Genomic DNA, 19,261 nt, shown 5'->3' with positions numbered 1-19,261 from the left:
AGGAGAGCCCCCCTCAGTCTTCTTTTCTCCAGACTGAACAGCCCCACGTCCCTCAGCCTTTCTTCTTAAGAAAGATGCTCCAGTCCCCTCATCATCTCCGTAGCCCTTTGCTGGACCCTCTCCAGCAGTTCCCAGTCCTTCTTGACCCGGGGAGCCCCGAACTGGATGCAGTACTCCAGATGTGGCCTCCCCGGGGCAGAGCAGAGGGGGAGGATGACCTCCCTCCACCTGCTGGCCACACTCTTCTTGATGCACCCAGTCTGCTTTTTCTCCTGCATGGGTTTCCTTGGCGTTAGTCACCCACACTTGAGCTAACCCTCCCCTGCCTCCATCCCTTCTCAGCCGGAGCACTGGCACAGTAATCTCGGGCCAGCCCGCGCTGCCAATGACTTGCCACAAACAGAGAAGCCCACGTCGGGCTCTCGGGGATGAGTCACGGCAGAACTGGGGCTGCCACACCGCAGTTCAGCAGCTGTCGCAAAGTGGATTTAGAAACACAAAGTGGATTCAGAAAGACAAAGTGTATTTAGAAACACAAAGGGGATTTGGAAGCACAAAGCCTTTCTAGCAAGAGATGCTTTTCTCCTCTGCCGCTGCCAGGCTTGTTTAAGCAGAGGTCTAAGAAGCACAGTGGATGTTGTGCATGTTGAAGCTTTGATTGCGAACTTGCTTGTCACCACCTGTAAGTAAAGCTTACTTTATGTTGCTGTGTGCTGAGAAGACAAGGAAATCACCTCTTTTACAAACTGGAGTACTGCAAAGGTACGAACTTCACAGGATCTTACAGAGAGGGGGAAAAGCTTCTTAAAGAGTGAAATAATTAAATTGAAGAAGTTCCAAAACCAGCAGCTACCTAACTCCCTGGTGCTTGCTAACATCTGCAAACAAACCTAAAGTTTATTTAAAATAGTAGATCTTACAACAGTTTCCATTGTGAAGGAGTTTCCAAATGCACAGTAATTTCTGTTGGAACATCTCACCCATCGATTTTTATCACCCCTTTACTTAGAGGAGTCATTCAGGTCCCAAATATTTAGTCTTGAGTTACTTTTCTTGAAGCTTAGTGAAAATGCAGTCTTGAGACTTGATGCAGTCCTGGGGCTCGACGGGGCCGAGCCGCTGGTGGTGGTCCTTCGGGGGGACCGCAGGCTCCGGGCACCTGCGGTGGGTCCCGCGGTTCTGCCTGGCGCCCACGGATGGACCGTACGGAGCCTGGCTTTTCTCTTGATTTCTGCATTTTTGCAAAGCTGAGGGTAGGGTAAGGGACCTGTGGTGAGACAGGCTGATCTTGAGTGATTTATTATTACATGGAGATGTGAGAATCCCATAAGCAGGGAATAAAACGTGAGGAATACAGTTGGGAGATCTGGCTGAACACGAGGCGCAGAGACCTTCCCAGAGGTTTCAGTCCTCACTTAAGTGCAACTCCAAATTACATGTAATGGTTTCCATCACTGACTTGTAGCAGTGTTGGGTTTAAATAAGACAAGATCGCACAGATGCGAGGAAGGGATGAGTCATTACCAAGTGGAAGGAACAGGAGAAAATCAGTAGTGACTAACCCCAAATTACTGGTTAGTTTTTACATGATTAATAAAAACCCCTCAGACTCCTAGTGGTACCGAGGGATGGAAAGTCCTGCAGTCGCCCCGCAGGCTGCAGTGCTGGAGACCAGAAAGGCCCTCGTAGCGGGGGGAAGGACTGGAAGGGCTCCCTGGGGCCTGACCTCCTTCTCCTTCTCCTTTGCTTTAGAACGACGATGGGACGTACACAGGTTTCATTAAAGTGCATTTGAAACTGCGCCGCCCCGTGACAGTACCGGCGGGGATCCGGCCGCAGTCCATCTATGATGCCCTCAAGGAGGTGAACCTGGCTGATATGACGGACAAGAGAACCTCGTTCTACTTGCCGCTGGATGCCATCAAGCAGCTCCACATCAGCAGCACAACCACGGTGAGCGAGGTGATCCAGGGGCTCCTGAAGAAATTCATGGTGGTGGATAACCCTCAGAAGTTTGCACTTTTCAAGGAGATGCGGAAAGACGGGCAAGGTGAGTGCACGCCCTCGGACCCGCCAGCTTTCCTGCAGCCGATCGGTTCCGCTTACCGTTGTGTGTTGCAAAAACATACCCAAAGCATTCTTCTGGGGCTCGGGGGCATCAGGCAGGCGGTGCCTAAATGTCAGATGAGTAAATGACCTGACCACCACAACAGGTGACGCTGCTTAAGCTAATGGGGAATTACTGGTTTTCAGAAGGGGGCTGAAGCCACCTAAGACCTAACAGAGATCGTTGTGGATCTCTGATAGAGACTCAGCTACTTCCACTATGATCCTGAGCAGCGCAAACCGCTTTCATGTGCTCCAGTTGACCTCCTGAGCTTTCCTCCGCCCCGGCAGCCACGCGCTGACCGTGGACGTCTGCTGTCCCCTTGCAGTGCTCTTCCAGAAGCTCCCTCTCACCGAGTACCCCCTGTACCTGCGGCTGCTGGCGGGCCCCGACACAGATGTGCTCAGTTTCGTGCTGAAGGAAAACGAAACAGGGGAAGTTGAGGTATGTCAGTGACTCTTTCCTTTGGTTTTCACATGAACGTGTCGCGGAGCACATGGCGGCGTTGCAGAGCTGCAGCACGGGATGAAGTGGTGCCACGCGAGCAAGGCTGCTTCCCTCTAATCGGGCTGGATTTGCCTTCTAAAATACTGAGTATGATGCTAGTTTTTCTCCAAACTTGAATTATCAACTGAATGGACTGCTTGTACCTTACTTAGGAAAAAAAAAAAAAAGTTTGGGTAATTTATTGCTCCAACATTATGTTGATTTTAAAAGAAAAATTAAGCTGTGAAAATGCTGAGGCCGGTTTTGATGGCCAATTCATAATCTGTTTAGAGAACCAAGCAATGCCATCCCAGACTTAATAATTAGGTTAGGTAAATGCTGTTATAAGTAATCTCCTAATTTAAGTAGAAGCCAGGGATGCTCAGGTACTAAATCTGCAGTCAAGGTTTTGGTTGCAGTCGCGGTCCCCGCTATGACGAAGGCAAACGCTGGGAGCTGCTGCATCCCGTGGGATTCTGCCTCCCGTGCCGGCGGCGGCTCCGTGCCGCGGGGTGGCTCAGGACGTGCCGTGCCGCCGGCGGAGTGGGGCTGCGGTGGGCAAGGACGCCGCGGGAATGCCGCCTTCCCGCGGCAGCGCTGAGCGGCCACGAGGCAGCGGTTCTTAAGCCATCACAGTGGTCAGCCTGTGGCTCGCCTGTCCCTCGCCGCCAGCCCGACGCGGGCGGAGGTGACGCCGGAGCAGCCAAGCTGCTGCGCCCTGTGCCGAGAGCTCTGCTGACGCGCAAACGCTTTTGATAACTTTGCAGTTATCAAAAGAGAACCGGCTCCTGCGGGGACCTCGCTCCCCCTTCACAACAAGAAGTGCGAGTGAATGCTACATCAATTATTTCCATATGTATTTCGGTTCCGCAGGGAGCTGTGCCGTCCCTTGCAGCGGGAGCTGTAATTCGCCCGAGCGAAGATGATTTCTGTTAAATCTACCGTCTCGGGAGCTCAGGACTGGGATGGTCCTTTATGCTGTAGCCCGTTATCCCAGCTGCCTCCCAGCACGACCCTGTGAGATTAAGCTACCTGGAGATCAGATACATATTTGAACGTCTTTTATTGTTCCTCTTCACAGATTCAGGGGGAAGAAAACCACAAAAGCAGTAAGGTGAACGGTGTGTGCTTACTTTCCCTCTGTTTCTGCTGTTTCTGCAGTGGGACGCGTTCTCCATCCCAGAGCTACAGAACTTCTTGATGATACTGGACAAAGAAGAAAAGGAGAAAATCCAGCAGGTGCAAAGGAAGTACGAGAAGTTTAAACAGAGACTGCAACAGACCTTGAAAGAAGCCAGAGGGAAGCCTGGATAACCCTTCTGGAGGTGCTGGGCGTCAGACTAAGCTAGGTATTATTTTTAAAATGAAAAGACACTTCTCAGGACACCTTATAGTAGTCACTCTCCCTTTTCATCCTGCCGTTAAGGACCGTCTCACAGCACCCATAAAATGAACGTAGAGCATTTTCTTCTTCTGAAACCTCTTATCCCCGGACCAGAGCCAGTCAAAGAACGGGAAGTCTCTTTTAAAACTGTGGCCATCAACAAACCAAACACAGCTGCTGGTTCGCTTTTCGGCTGTGCCATCCGATGGAGAAGCTTCATGGGAAACGCTTAATGTTAAACCCAACAGGAACATCTACTGGCTCATGTTTTGGGCAGGGTAACGCTTGCTGTTCATGCTCCTCCCAGCAACTTGCTTGTTCTTGTTGGGAGGTGCTGCGGCTCACGGCGTGTGCCCACGTGGCCGAGTTCTCATTTCGTAAGTAGAGCACAGGAAGCAGCAGATAAAGCGGAGGAGGTTGTTGCACCAAACGATGTGGGTGTTGCAGCTGTAACCAATGCCAGACGGGCTTGTTCAGGGCTGAGGTAGCCAGGGAAATGTGAAGTTGTGACACAGAGGCAGCTGCAACACCCAAACAGTCTGCTAATAAGTATTATTGAAACTTGGTGATATTAATTCCAGGAAAAGTCATCCATTTTGATTCCAATTAACTTCCAATTTTGAAAACAGAAGCGAATTAAAGCAAATCCCCCTGATGCTTAGGTAAGCTAGCCAGTGTTTTACCAGTTTTGTACTCTGTAGGAATTGGGACCTATGTTTTAACAAACTCTGTTTGAAAAGTGTGAAGGTGATGGGTGGGGCACGGGCTGACGGTTCAATACTGGACATTTAGCAATACGTATCCAACAGACTAACCCAGGAAAGCTCAAAACCCCCTTTCACAAATCAAACCGTGTCTGAGCTATGAAGAGGTCTGGCCTCGAGGGAGAGGAGCTCAGACCGGGGCCCAGGTGTGGACGTGGCACCAGGAGCAGAGGCTGCCCGTGTGGGGAAGCCTTAGCGGCAGGAGGCGTTAAGGGACCTGGGATGCTCTCCTCCCACCGCCCTCACACCAGGCTTCCTCTTGCTAACTCTCCTCTCACTGCTCTCCCACCGCTCCTGCCCGTGACATGCCACCCTCTCCCTCCCTCCGCCACTCTGCACGCGTCGTGTTCTCCTTCCCTCCCTCCCCACTCGCAATCGGTGCTCTGCCTGCACGTCGAGGAAGGTTTTGCTCTCTACGTGGAGATAGGAAGTCTCTCTCTCCCTCTCTCAGGGCTCCCACTGCCTCCGATGCACGCGCTGCGCATCCTCCCTAAAAATCCTTGAGCCGCAGCGCCAGTTCCTGCCATAGCTCTAAGCAGCGACCCCGATCTCGCTGACGCCACGCAGCGATCACTGAAGGGCAGGGAAAGCTCCGGGGATGCCACCCCGAGCGAGGATGGTCCCCGTGTTTACTCTCGGTGCTTTGTACTGAGCACGCTGCACGCAGCCAGGGTCAGTCTTCCCTCTGTTTACACAGGACACCGCAGCAAAGCGTAGAGAGAGAAGGGAATGTCACTGCTAGCCGGGCTGAGATGGGGCACGTGGAAGGGTTTCATGTCGACGTGCTGAACAAGTGTCCCTTTGAGCTCGCTGTAGACTGCTGGGACCCCACCTGCGTGGGGTGGGAAGGGAGGCAACAGGTTATCGGGTAACGGTTACCACAGAGACAATGTGGAAGAGTCCAAAATTTACCTCAGTGCCTTTTGTTTTTCCCCTTAAGTGTGAAAACTTTGCATTTGGGCTAAGGTGGAAATTGGAACGGGCTTTTGTCAAGAGGCCTTGTCAGTCCTGTCCCCACAATTACCTAAAGCACTGTTGTGATGAGGCTGCTTTTGTCCTTAGCGGGACAAGAACTGTTTTGTTTCTTTCTTGAACGTGACTGCTTGGGATTTTTATTTTTTTTTTCCAGATTTATACTTGAGTATGTTTGTTTATAAACTGCAAGAAAGCAACTGCATCACTTAAAGCCCCTCGGTTTGTATAAACGCTGCTTTCTGCAAGCTTAGGTCCAGCTCCCGTTTTAGTCAGTAGTGTGAAAGGGTTTGCTAACAGGGCTACGGGCTCTGGCACGCGGTGCGCGAAGGGCTCCAGCTGTACTGTACTCTACACCCAGATGACCTTTAACAACGTGGCGGCAGCCCAAATAGAGCAGCAATTTTCATGCTCTGGGGCTGTTTGTCCATTTACAAGAATACTTACTACTTCACTGGGCACTTGTGAAGTAATTTAAGTAACATTTATCTAGTGCTTTCAGTCTTGAAAGCACTGTATAAATACTTCTGTTCAGTCAAGAGGAAGAACACTGTAAAAACTGCCATTGGTTCTGAAAAGTAAGATCCAGACGCTTGTTTTTAAATCCCTTCTCTTTCTGGCTAAAAGTTGTAAAGATTTCTTTTTTTGTTGTTGTTGTTTTCTACTGGAGTTTTGGTGAGTGTCACCCTCTCCCTCCCGGAACCCAGCATGTCTTTGACATTTTGTAGAAGGCATGGCTTCTTATGCAATTACCGTGAATGCTGCTGAAAACCTCCTGCAAAGGGGAGGGCTGTTTCTTTTGGTTTTTCAAGATACGGGGCAGTTGGAAGAATTGGTAGCTCTTGAAACTCAAATTCTCAACGCTCAGTTGAGCTGTGTCTAGGATAGAAGTACTGGCCCCTTCCTTAAGCGCAAAATACTGTTGGCAGTGCCTTTGGTTAGTATATTGTCTCGCCTAGTTCGTGTGAATTTATTTTTCATGTCTATTGTAAAACATGTAAAATAATGTGTATAGAATTGAATAGTAAAGCTTCTATGGCAAAGTGAAATGCATTTTTGCAATGCTGTAATTTATTTTTACTACTCCCTAGTAATTCTATGGCATTTTTAAAAAATGTCTCACTTCCAGCTTTTTTGAAGGTTCTGAAACTACTTGTTCATATGCAGAGAGTGTAAAAGACAACAATAATAAAACTGTCAGTAATTAAAGAAAGCTCTTTACTTCTTTAACTTCTTTTTCTGGCGCCCTCCTATGGAACTTTCATGTATTAAGTCTAAAGGGAAAATACTGGAATCCTTCCCAGAAGTGAATTTAAATTTCTTAACCCTACTTTAAAGTGTCTTAAGCTTCAGCTAAAGAGGTACAGAACATCTACCCCTGTGAAACTTGGACGAAGTGTTCCATTAATCTTCTCTTAATTTTTTAGCTGACTTTGACAGAACTGCTACCCATGCCCACCTGTGATAAATCACAGTGAATGTCGTACATTAAAATGTATTTTTATATATAAAAATAATATAAACCATAAATATCCAGCTAATAGAGTTCATTTTCTAGTGCTAAAATGTCTGATATTGATACCTGGAAATGTATCAAAGGATAAAATCTAAAACCAAATGGGTTTTACTTCTGACATACACAATATGTGGCACAAGACACTGGACTGTTCCAGGACAATGTGTTGGAATGCACTTTGCTTACATTTCAGTGGAGGTTCTATTACCGTGCCTTTGCTAAAAGATGCAAAGCGAGAATGTTAAACTAGCCAAAAGCCACTGTAGGCATAAAACCAGTGCACCGTTAGGAACTTGTAGGAAACATATGGAAAAGGATAATGCTAGGGTTTTATTCAGATTTTTATTTTTATGAAAAATCAACAGCTGGGGCAGTATTATTTATTTGGGTGAATCCTAGACCTTGTAAACAACCAGGACTCATTTTTGAATGAATAGGGCCTGTACATTATCCTTGATTTGTTGGCAGAACACTTCTATAAATAATGAGATCTGAGTAATTCTTACAGTAGATTTTTCTGTTACTTCTTCCGGCCAAGCTTTGGAGCCTTCTCAAGGCCTTGAATATATTTCCGAGGTAGCTGGTACTCTTCTGCAACATAACCAAGAGTTCACTTCAGGTAAATATTCATAGCTCAAGAATTAAAATCTCTGTCTTGCTATAACCAGTCCCGGCCCAGTTCCAGAATAGACTTACCTAGCAGCATCTTGGCCAGATGATGGATTTGGTTGCCTTGGATCTGGACCTGAACTCTGTCTTTTGTTCCTGGTACGGGGGCGATGGTGGCACTGGCTTGTACTTTTTGTTGCAGAATGTTGGCGACGCACTGTGGGTCTAGACCATACAGCTCTAGGTTCTTGATAATTGTCACCTACGGGTTTTAATAATTATGGCAAACATCACTGCTGTAGGTATTAGCAAATCATGTCTCATTCAGCCCAGAACAACGAGCTGCCAAAGCTGCTCTCAGAATCTGGGCTTCTACTCAAACCCCATAATTTTAGTTCTCTTTTTACCTTCTTATTTGATGACCTCTGTGCTATGGTTATGTCGATGGGCTCAATGTTTCCTTTCCTCACAATAGGCTTTTTTCCAAAAAACGTCACCTGGTGTAAAGGCTGCAGTCGTTCAAGGCACCTGAACAAAGTTTATACATCCAATTACTCTATACAGTACAGCCAGGCTGATGTTAACAGTGCTTTTCCACTGCAGCCTCTCACAGGTTTTTTGAGACTACATGAAAGCCAAGATTCTACCTGTGAGAATTTTGTATGTTAAGAAGATAATGCACGACGAGCTCATGCAAAGACTTGCATCCTAGCTATTAGTTATAGAAAGGGACTGAGAAAGCTAGTTTACTGACTCGCAAAAATTATAGCTTATATTGTTACTGATAAAATTTTATAAATTGGTCCTTGTAGAAGAAAACCTTCTTTAATTTTGTCTTTAAGCTATTGTTCAGTTGTATTGTTCACAGATCGGTGACGTAACTTCAGTGTAAAATTCAGCATAAACTGTGTTACTGTCCCACAAGCAAACTTGGCTTCAGAAAGAATGGAAGCTGCTGGAAGTGCATCAGCATTGTGTGATTCGGAAGCTCAAGGCAAGTATGGCTTTTGGGACATTTAGGCAAAGTTTTTCAGTATACGGAAACAATGGTCTTGTCAGATACTCAGGTCTCTTGGATCTAAAAGGCGGGTATAGGTTCTAAGTGCAGAAGTTGTATTGCACATAAACAGCAGGATGACTACCATTGCCTAAAAAGGGCACATTCGGCTATCTGTTGCAAAGTACAGCTTTATAAATACATACATACAGATTATACATAGAACCAGGCACTGTTTGTTGAGGACACCTTCCCTGATAAGAGGTTAGCAGGTAAACAAAACAACCCCACCAAACCAACAACAGCAGTTAATGCTCGTTGCTTGTTAAATGTTGAAGAATGAGAGATCCTTCAAGTGAAGGTCTCTGGATATTTTTTGTTGTATTACCAGCAGAAGTTACAGCTTAGGTAGCTCCACTAACATGTGGTTTTGAGTTGCATGCAATAAATCTGTGTAATACTGAAACACTTCACTGGACAAATAGTCACCTGCTCAGGAGCTCATCCCATTTGAGGTTTGAGATTTCATCTTGTTCCGATTTATCTAACAGGCAGTCACACAGAATGGCATTCACCTTTACAAAGCTACAAAACAAAAACATGCATTAGAAGCAAACAAGTTCACTAGTTTCCTCTTAACTTCAGCATCTCTCCTGGAAGCAGGGTAGGACAACTTCCATGTCTACTTACTTTTTGTTTGTTTCATCAACCAACTCATTAGTCTTCACATAGTTAATGATGATGTTTCTCACCTCACTGCTTGAGAGGATGCTGCCTTTTCTAAAGAGAAAGAAAACTTTTGAACTTATTCCTTTAAGTAGTTAGGTGTTGGGTTCTGTCACTAAGACATTTGGTAGCAACCGCTCAATACTGAATGATTTCTTGTTACACCTCAGCTGTTGTATACCAGATAAAAGGCTCATAGCAGTAATTACAGAGACTCTGAACTCCTTGGTTCTAGGGCTCTAGCTTGGCAGGATGACCCCAACGGCACCCCTAACTTCAGAGAACTGTAGATAACTTGTACGAAAGTGCTCAGCTGAAGAAAGGCTGCCACTGAGTGCTATCTAAACTACATCGAAACAGACAAGATTAGGGCACAAGGAAGCAAGTAAGTTCTTTAAATTAGCTGGGTGTCCTCTTTTCAGTAAACCAGACTGTGGGTGGGCAGAATATGCCTTATCCAATGGCAAATTAAGACAATCCAAGTGAAATGTATCATTTTTGACACTTGAGCTATCGCCTCCTTAGCTGTGGGAGAAGTGATGCAAGTACTTGCTGAACGCAGTTGTCACAGCCTCTTATCTTTCTTCCCTTTGTGAAGCAATGAATATATTCTTGATTCCCACTACCTTTTCTGACAGCATCGCAGGGCCCTCCCCATGAGGGCTAACAAAATGGTAGCAGCATAGGTTTGTTAATCTCTTTCTTCAGGTACCAATGGTTTTCTTGTACTTTCCTAGTGCTTACCTGTGTCCAGACTCCTGAAAGAGTGGGATCATTTTTGCCGAGACCCCATAAAGCGGAATGATTTCAGGAGCACGGTACACTTGTTCTCTGTCTTCGTTCTTGCTGTCTTGAGCAGCAGAGGCTGAAGAAAATCCTTCAGGTACTGCAAATGCTTTAATGCTGAAACAAGAACCATTTGGTGCGAGTGAAAGGGATTGAAACTTATCACTTCCATTTCACTGAGAAACTAAAACCTAGCAGAATCAGGCAAAAAGCTTTCTGGTCTGTTGTACAGCATGTCAGTTCCTCCAAATGCATTCCATTGCATGGGGGCCTGTGTCTGTGGATTAAAGGACATGAGGAAAGAACAGTATTTTGAAGCATTAGCTGCATTTACTAGATTTGTCCTTGTACACGTTTCAAAGGTACACTTAAATCAGCACCTTAAGTCAGGCAATATTAAACGCTTTTCGCTCTGAGTAAAGCCCTGTATGTTGGGGAAAAGGTAAATCTCTCCAGTTGTTCTAAGCATTTGACTCTTGTAATTAGAGACAACTGCCATAATTGAAAGGATGCAGCCCGCTTCACAGAATCCCTAGAATGAAATTAAAAAAAAAAAAAAAAACCAAAACAACTGCACTCTCCACAAATGTACAGAGATTTAAAAGCTGAAATGATTCTTTAGTGGTCACTGATAAAAGACAGTTCTGGAAGAGAGAAGGACTGTATCAGTGCAGGAGCTGGAGTCTCACTTCATTGACCAGAGCTGCACATTCTATGCTTGAAGGTAAGAGAACCGACAAACTGAGTTTGAGTATGCCTGCCTCCTAATGATAAGGCCAAGTATAATGAGAGAAAAGTTAATGCAAAAAGTCGAAGTAATTCTGCTTCTTTCCAAATGCAGAAGAGAAGATATGCTTATATCTACTGAAATATTCTCCACTCCATTAGTTGCCAAGGAGACGTTATATACCAGGAAGCCTCAGGCCCGCTGGGAAATTCCAGGAGAGAGCTAATGTGCCAATATGCAGAAGGAATGAGTAGGATGTTCTTGATGTGAGGTAACTATTAATCATTAGAAAGATAATAGAAACACTGATAGAGGAATCAGGTAATAAGTAACTGAAAGGGTAACAGAATTTGTGCAGATCAATATGTGTAATGGAAATTCTTTTTTTTTTTTTCATTTTTTGAAACTGTAACTTTGGCTTCTGATTTTGCAAAGTGCTTGATTTGATCCCGTATGACACTCTCAGACTGTAGTTTCATGAGCACTTATTTAGCAGCAGTGTCATCTTTTAATTGGAGTTATTGTTTAGATGGGTAAGTTCACTTCAAAGCTGAACAATGAGTTGGCCCAGCACATAGGTGGAATGGGGAGAGGGAGACCTGCTTAAACTGGAAAGGCATAAAACAGTCATACTGTTATAGTCACTGTTAAATAGATGAAAAACTGCCTGATGGGTTTCAAACCTTCCTGCCTCCCTTCCCCAACCAACAACCAAGAAACCCACACAAACTACCAAGACACTATCAAAGGAATGTGGTTCTTAGTGACTGCTAACGGGCTTGATGCTGTAACTCTTTTCTTAGCATCCAAACTGGAAGCTAGAAATTTGTCATTGTAACACTGCAAAAAATTGCAATTAATTGGGCTATAAAACCCCTACATAGCATATTAAGATTAGAAAGCGAGGGCTGCTACAGCTATCCATAACAGGAACTCAAGCAGAGTATAGGTACTAGAGCTGGAAGTAGCAAGTTCCACTCCTTTCTTTCAGGCTACCAGCTCTACTAAAGACTACAAAATTCTACGTACTCTGGATGTTTCCAGTCCACTTCCACGATGCTCTCCACACCTTTGTTCAGCTCCTTCACTTGTAAGATCTTCTGGTGCTGCATACATTGCAGGAATTTGGAGAACTGAAGGAAGCAACAATCAGAAATGTGGAGTCAAGCATTTTAAATTCCTGTTCATGTGTTTCTGACTTCCCTAAAGCTACTTGCTAAAAAAAAAATAACAAACACACCCTACACCTTTACTTCTCTAAACACAGCAATTGCTAAGGAGCAGTGAGTGCCTCTGCCTGGCTCTAAAACAGAGTAAAAGAAAGTGTTCCTTTTGTAGGTCTGCCATCTGTTTGCTCTGTGACGTTCTTAGCCAAATCACAGTACATCTCGCATGGACTCCTGTGCAATCTTTGGCAATGCACTTTGTCTTTGCTTGTCATCTCACAACAGGGACAATATACTCCTTTCTCTTAATTTTTTTTTCATTAACAACTTTAGAAAAGGAATGGCCTCTTCTTGCAAGTAATTGCACTATCCAACAAGATCAGAACCCTTTAATAGCTATCGCAGTATACAGTGGCAGATAGCATTAGCTGCATTCAAAGCAGATCAATGTTCACGCTTTCAGCACAATTATTTTTCTCCCTGGATCCCACAGGAGCAGAAAGTTGAGAAAAAGAACTTGTTTTTTAAGAACAACAACTAGATTTTTTTTTTGTCTGTCTGTTTTACTAAAACTTGAACAATTTTGACTTCAAACTTTTTCTCTCCTTCCACTTCTTATTTAAATTAATGCAAGGAAATGACAGGAAAATCTCACCTTCTTATAACTTGATTTCTTTATGTCCAGTTGTTGGCCAGCAGGGCTATAAATGGATTTTTTAAAAGTTCTTTAGTTATAAGTCACCCTTCATTTCTTCTTAAATCTTGCTACTTAAGCTAGAAGTTTCTTAACGGCAAAAATATAAATAACATAGAGAAAGAATTACTTCAAACAAGCTAACAAATAAAACATGGTGAGTGAAACTAGTGCTGATGTTCCTGTGGGTAGGCAAACAGCCATTTAAGTGACAAAGCAGTCTTGAAACAAATGTCAACCAACTTAAGTTAGCTACCCAGTGCGTATCACGGTCTGGACAATCCTTACATCAAAGTACTTGAAGTAAGAAGTGAGTATAGTCTTAGGTAACCTTAGATAAGGACTGAATTTTACTTTTGAGTCAAAAACTTCATGCTAAATATCACACACGATCTCCACAGTTCTAAAGCCAAAAACCCAGCATGCAAATCCAAAGACAAACGTCTTGCCACATACCAGCATGAGAACATATGGCTGCGTAGAAATGTGCTGGTGAGCAGAGGGAGATCCGACTTCTTTACTTTGCATTTTAAGGCATGAAAAAAGCACTGATTAAATAATGCATCCATTTGTTCTGCAGGGGAAAAAAGGACAAGCCATGAGTAGTCTGTTCTTTCAGACTGTCCTGCAGACCACCCACAAGTGTCTAGAATGCACAGTAATCTAGGTCATGGGTATGGGCTTCAGCAAACCAAAGGGGCGTAGTTTGGTTTCATTTGTATGCAAAGATACCTTGTGGAGTCCTACTGTCTTCAGCTTCCTGGTGAACCTCTGTGTTGGCATCTTCAGCTGTTTCTGCAGCTCTGTTCTCATGGAGTTCCTCCTTTCCCATCAGTATTGCACAGCTGTCTCGCTCCTTCAGGCTTAAATCGCCAACGTCCACATGCTGCAATGGGTCAGTGGAGATGCTGATGACAGGCTCTTTCCCCTCCATCTCTTCCTCATCTTCAGTGCTCTCCTTTTCAGCAGAATCTGTTACCAAGGGAGCTAAGGTAGGAGGATAAGATTTGTCACCATATTCCCTATAAAAGGAAGAAAAAAACATAACGTAGCTTTCTGTTTGCTGCTTTGAAGCCCATAGGACAATGAACAAATGTCACCCTAATAAAAGGGGCTGGCAGCTGCATGGATCTTCTTCCACATTCTCAAAACTAAAAAAATTTATTTTTAACTCATCTTCTTCCATAAACTCTACATCTTCCCCAAGAATCCTAATTTAAAACTAAGCAGACTAGTTGAATCCAAATGCAGAGCAAATAATTTATTTGGTTGAGACTGGCACAGTTGACCAGCTTTAAGCAAAATTGGTTCAAAGTTCATTCTTTACAGAACAAGAAGATTTTCTAAAATCAGAGTAACAGGGATATTCTAGTTTCATTTCTGTAATAATTACACTCAGGTTGAAGGAACTGGATCAAGTGAATAATTTTATATATCTATTTCCAATATGTATATAATAGATAGATGTCAGGACAGACACCTGCTTCTGTCAGAAAAGTGTAGTCATCAAAAACACATAGCTGAAACCTTAATGGTCACATCTAAACTCTACTCAAATCACTCAGGATGTTGAACTGACAGATTAAGCTTACTGGGGCACAGATTTTGATTTTAGTAAACACATAAGACTTGTTACACATTTTACCAAATGTCTGGCAATATACCCACCAGAGGTGATCCAGGTAAGTATGCAACACAGCAAAGCCCTTCCCTTTCATCCCAGCAGCCAGCATCTCCGCAGTGGACATAGTGGCAACTGCAACTGCTACTGGAGCTCTGGGAGAAAAAGGGAGAATTACAGCACAAGTATACTGTGCTACTTGGAGAAAGGCAGACTGTGCCATTGTGATAATGCTGAATTTCTTTTATGATGTCCTTGTTTTCTACAACCTGCTTTTTTTAAAGCATCTAGATATTTTCTGGTTTTGTCCCATCTTTCTGGTACGTAATGTCTTTCAAAGAATCCCAAGGATACGTGCAGCTGTGATACTGAAGTGAAGGTTGTGCAGCGACACATTCTTTACTTTAATACAATACAAGAAGCATATGCACTGCAAAAAGGGACTAGCAGTAAGGGGAAAAAACCAACAGCTTCAGCACTGCTCCCTCATTCTGAATTTCCTCACAAACAAAAGAGACAACTGTGTAGAATACTACCTTTTATTAAAAAAAAATAAAACAAATCTACCAGTCGTGCCCCCAGAGGTCCAAAAGAACTAATTTGCAAAGCTGTCCACCCAAGCTCAAACACATCCTAACCCAGAAACTTAAGTGAATTATTTTTCCTGCTGTATTTTCCATTGGTTAGGTCCACAGTGCATCAAATGCACGAGAACAATTCTCCTATTCTTTCCTCACCACCACCCACCCCTCCCCAAGTCTTCCTGTAAAAAATAGCTTCCTTTCATTTTTAGTTTCTAAGAAAAGATATGAATAAAGAATCCTCTGTACCTGTTTCCCAAGAGGGTGACAGCACAGAGAGTGCCCCGTTCTACTTGAGGAAAGCCAGAAGATGGCACTACAACTCCTGGCAGCATCAGATCTGAAGAATAAAGCACATCCATTTCTCAATGAAAGACTCAGCCACTAGCACCTCCACCCCCATCCCTCCTGTTACTCAGCAAAAACACAAGCTTGTTAATAGCTGAGCACATGCCAGATAAAACAGCATTCTCTCTTTCTCCTAGTAAGGCAGCACTTCTTGTTAGCACCCTGGGGAGTATGGGATCCAACTCACAAGGGTGCTGGGCACACCCCAAAAAAATGCAGCAGAGCTAAGTATGCTCAGCCCCTTGCCCTGTCAGGCCCGAAGGGAGTCCTGTTTTTAACAAAAAGGTATGAGCTCCCAGCCTAGAGAGCATTACTCTTCATTAATGACACGGAAAGCGAAAGGCACAAGGAGATATGTCTGGAACTACCCATTTACTCTTCCCTGTCCCAAGGGCAGGTTATCCCAGCAGCTCTCTCGCTGAAGAGAGAATTGCCTAAAATTTGCCACTGCTGACCCAACGCTCCTGATCTGGCACAATAGCTGCACTCAGCTGTGAACTCTCCTGAGCATGAGGAAGGACCCTTAACCATCTCCTTCCTATCTGGACAGAAACACTACACCTTGTTGTGTGCTTCCTTCTGCCTGCTTTCCATACCTGGGATGAATAGACTGGCATGTGAGTAAAGAACAGTTTTCCATGGCACATGTATGGCATCATGTCATCACTACATTACGTAAAGAGCATCAGCTCTCCCTCATCGCAGCAATAACTGTTTAGAGCTTGCAGTCTCATGGACTGACCTGTGTTCCACGGTTTCGTTTTGAAGGCATCTCACTTTTTTCTCAGCATCATAGATTTAACGTGTATGCTGAAGAAGCCAACAATATTTTTCCTCCCATTCACTGTCACAATTATTTTGAGCAAATCTAGAATGAACTCTGCAATTGCAACCAAGGCTCCACATCTCTGAGGACAGAAATCACATAAAGACCTTAACGTGACAAGGTAAGCAGCGTGTGTATATTATGTAAATGACTGGGGCAGAGAGTACATACTTGAATTCACTGAACACGTACCCCGAATAGCACTACCTGGCTTCTCCTCTTTGTTACTGAATGCTCTCTAAATCTGCTCCCTCCCTCCATGCCTGCAGCACTGGAGAGTCTCATGACTTTCCTTTTTTTTTTTCTTCCTTTTTTCTGTGGTTCTACCTCTCCTCTCTGCCTTTGTTGGCCATTGTCTCAGTGGCCAGCTTCTTATCTTTGGATCATACCCAGAGGTAGCCTGGTTGCCATGGGAGATGAATGACCTGCAGCCCTCTTTCATCAATGTCCTTCCCCCATTAGCAAGACTTTTTTTTTCCCCCAGAAACTAGGTCATTACAAGTCAGCAGCAAGGCTTGCTCTGATGTCTATCACAGCTACACATTCAAGCGCTTTATTTCCCCAAAAGCAAATACAGTAAACAGAGGGACTTGAGTTCTACTTTAGATACCATGTAATGGAAAAAAGACATCTCTTCCTACACGTACACGTTCCATTTACAGACTAAGGCTGCAGCGGCTGCAATTTAATCTTTTCTGGTTGAGCAGTTCTGCTATTTGAAGTTTATAAAGACCTGATTCTCATGAGTCTGAACTGCATCCAAAGCAGGTTCCAGTAAATAGACTCCTTTCTTGTTAGTCTTGATCCATAATTAGGTGGTAGAGCCAGTAATCCAGGAATTCAAATCCAACCTCACCTGTACAATCCACAATTTACTTGACAGTGACTACAATTGTATGTTCCAATATAAACTCACTTCTTATCCATAGGATAAGCTAGTTCATCTCTGAGTTGAAAGGAAGCAGGTTGGCAGCAAAGGAACTCAGCTGCTCAAGGAGTTATAAAAAAGACAGACCAATGACACGGGCAGTTCCATGTCCCAGTTCAGAGTTGCTGACCACCCTGAGAAGATATTTCCAAATCTGAGATTCCCACATGGAACAGGGCACTGCATTTAAACACCTTAATCTACTTTGTTTCATTCACAAACTTTTTACAGCTAATCTATTTACCTTTTTAGGACATCACCACGAATGACTTTGTGAGTACTTATTTATTCTTTATACTTTTTTGTTTTCTGTTTGTTTCAGGTACATTTTTTGCCACTGGGAAAGATAACATCAAAAAAGCCCTAAAGGCGTTTTTGCAATGCAATGTGACAAAGTCCTAGTCCTCTTACCTGCTCCTCCTGCCAGTTTCTGTAGCACGGGGGGCCATGTTGAAAAAGCAGGGAGAAGATCCGGGTAGACCCACAGAGTGTACACTGTCCCGAAACAGAACAGAAATTTAAAGATGCATCATTAAAAGCTTCTCTAGCTGTTGCTTCTTCCCATCTTTAAGAATAAGCAGTACAATACTAACCACAAGTAAACACTCTCCTGTTACTTGGGTAATCAAGAAATCACAAGTTAGAAAAATCCTACAATAATTAGTAGATGTGATGGAGAAAAATAAACTGCTAGTTAATCCAAGCTCCTGTGAATTATTATAAAGGATATAGAGAAATGTTTGCATTATTTTCCTTAAATCAAGGACACTTTGAGATAAAATGCTACTCCAACAGGGAAGAACTGCTGGGTATGGAAAAAATAAAAGAATAGAAATCAGAGCAATTCATTGCCTAATTCCAGGGTTGTCTGGAAGTGGACATCGTGCTTCTTGGAATTACACCTTGCAGTGGACAAAAGACAGAAAAAGGGCTAAGATGCTAAACCATGACTTAAAAGACTTGTTTCCTGGTTTCTGACGTCTGAGCACATCAGTTTCCTTTTTGCAGAAAGAATCCAGAAATGCCACTGACTTCGCAAAGATATTGGTAGAATAAATTGCATTAAAGATTATGAAATGTACCAATACTATAGAGAATAGGATAAGTACTTAAGACAGACACAAGGAAATCTTTTGGGGAAAGGCTGGTGCACAGTAAGTAAAGAGGGAGGATTATTCTCATCCACTGCCCATACCTGTTGGATACAGAGCTTTCTCAATTTCAAACAGTATTGGGTTCCTGTTATTCATGTAAACAGTGACGGCCTCCCCTTTGTGAGAGTATATTTTGATGACATTAAGCTCTTCCTTGTTTGGAATAAACTCAGTCAATTGTTCAGCACTAAGGTTAGGAAAAGCTGCTGCAACATCAGTTCGTAGCTTCCTCCTGTAGTGATAAAATCATAAATGTGTTACAAAGCTGTCTAGACCACCCCTCAAAACAATTCCTAGATCAATAGTTACAATTTTGTTGGCTGTTCACGAGATTACCACTTTTTCACAGAAGATAATTTGAAGCGTTTGTGTCCGAGTTTACAAATGAGAAAGCTGCATGCTGGAAGAATACTGGGGAAAGGCCAAATATGCTTGCCCTGCTCATATTCTTCCTTAAACATCTGCTTACACCTGCTGTCTCTGTCTTTGCCCCGGTTTTGCAGTGATTTCATTACAAATCTGGGAGTCAGCTTGGCTCAGCCCAGCCTCTCCAGGCAGGGGCAGGGGTGCAGCCAGATCTCCCACTCCCTCCGGGTTTAATTGATGTTTAAGACAGGGTGACCAGCACAAGGCGGGTTTGTGGAGTCCTTCGCAGAGGCGTCAAGTGGATCTAAAAGACGGGCAAGTCAGCCGAGCATCACTGCACAAGAACATAACGAAGTCTGAGCTAGGCCTCGGCGTAACAATTAAGTCTAGTTTAAACTGAAAAGTGCATTTTGTATGGGAAATGTTCGTGTTTAGCACAAAGGGAAGGTGATAGCGGCCACAGCTCCCTGCCAGCCCCCGGCCCGTGGCTCCGCAGGGGCCGA

General features: G+C 44.0%; 2 protein-coding genes across 2 annotated transcripts in view; one reads left to right on the top strand and one right to left on the bottom strand.

Moving 5' to 3' along the window:
* The window catches only part of RASSF5 (Ras association (RalGDS/AF-6) domain family member 5), a 22,478-nt gene extending 18,571 nt beyond the window's left edge, over positions 1-3,907 (top strand). The window contains exons 4-6 of the mRNA XM_009888278.1: positions 1,753-2,050; positions 2,436-2,551; positions 3,755-3,907. Of these exons, the coding sequence (XP_009886580.1) occupies positions 1,753-2,050; positions 2,436-2,551; positions 3,755-3,907 (567 nt within the window). The remainder of the gene's footprint in view (positions 1-1,752; positions 2,051-2,435; positions 2,552-3,754) is intronic.
* Positions 3,908-7,565: 3,658 nt separating this feature from the next.
* Positions 7,566-18,620, bottom strand: EIF2D (eukaryotic translation initiation factor 2D). The gene is made up of 14 exons (XM_009888205.1): positions 18,434-18,620; positions 17,650-17,733; positions 15,386-15,476; positions 14,603-14,710; positions 13,667-13,956; positions 13,391-13,508; positions 12,896-12,941; positions 12,104-12,207; positions 10,306-10,464; positions 9,526-9,615; positions 9,325-9,420; positions 8,246-8,366; positions 7,926-8,100; positions 7,566-7,820 (listed from the first exon to the last, which is right to left on the bottom strand). The coding sequence occupies exons 1-14, from the start codon at positions 18,486-18,488 to the stop codon at positions 7,750-7,752; spliced, it is 1,608 nt and encodes a 535-aa protein (XP_009886507.1). The 5' UTR covers positions 18,489-18,620; the 3' UTR covers positions 7,566-7,749.
* Between the last annotated feature and the right edge of the window lie 641 nt (positions 18,621-19,261).

This window comes from Charadrius vociferus, unplaced genomic scaffold (assembly GCF_000708025.1).
Source record: "Charadrius vociferus isolate BGI_N301 unplaced genomic scaffold, ASM70802v2 scaffold266, whole genome shotgun sequence".
In the NCBI taxonomy this organism is placed as follows: domain Eukaryota; kingdom Metazoa; phylum Chordata; class Aves; order Charadriiformes; family Charadriidae; genus Charadrius; species Charadrius vociferus.
Note: the sequence above shows the minus strand (reverse complement) of the source record. Positions and strands in the feature narration are given on the sequence as shown.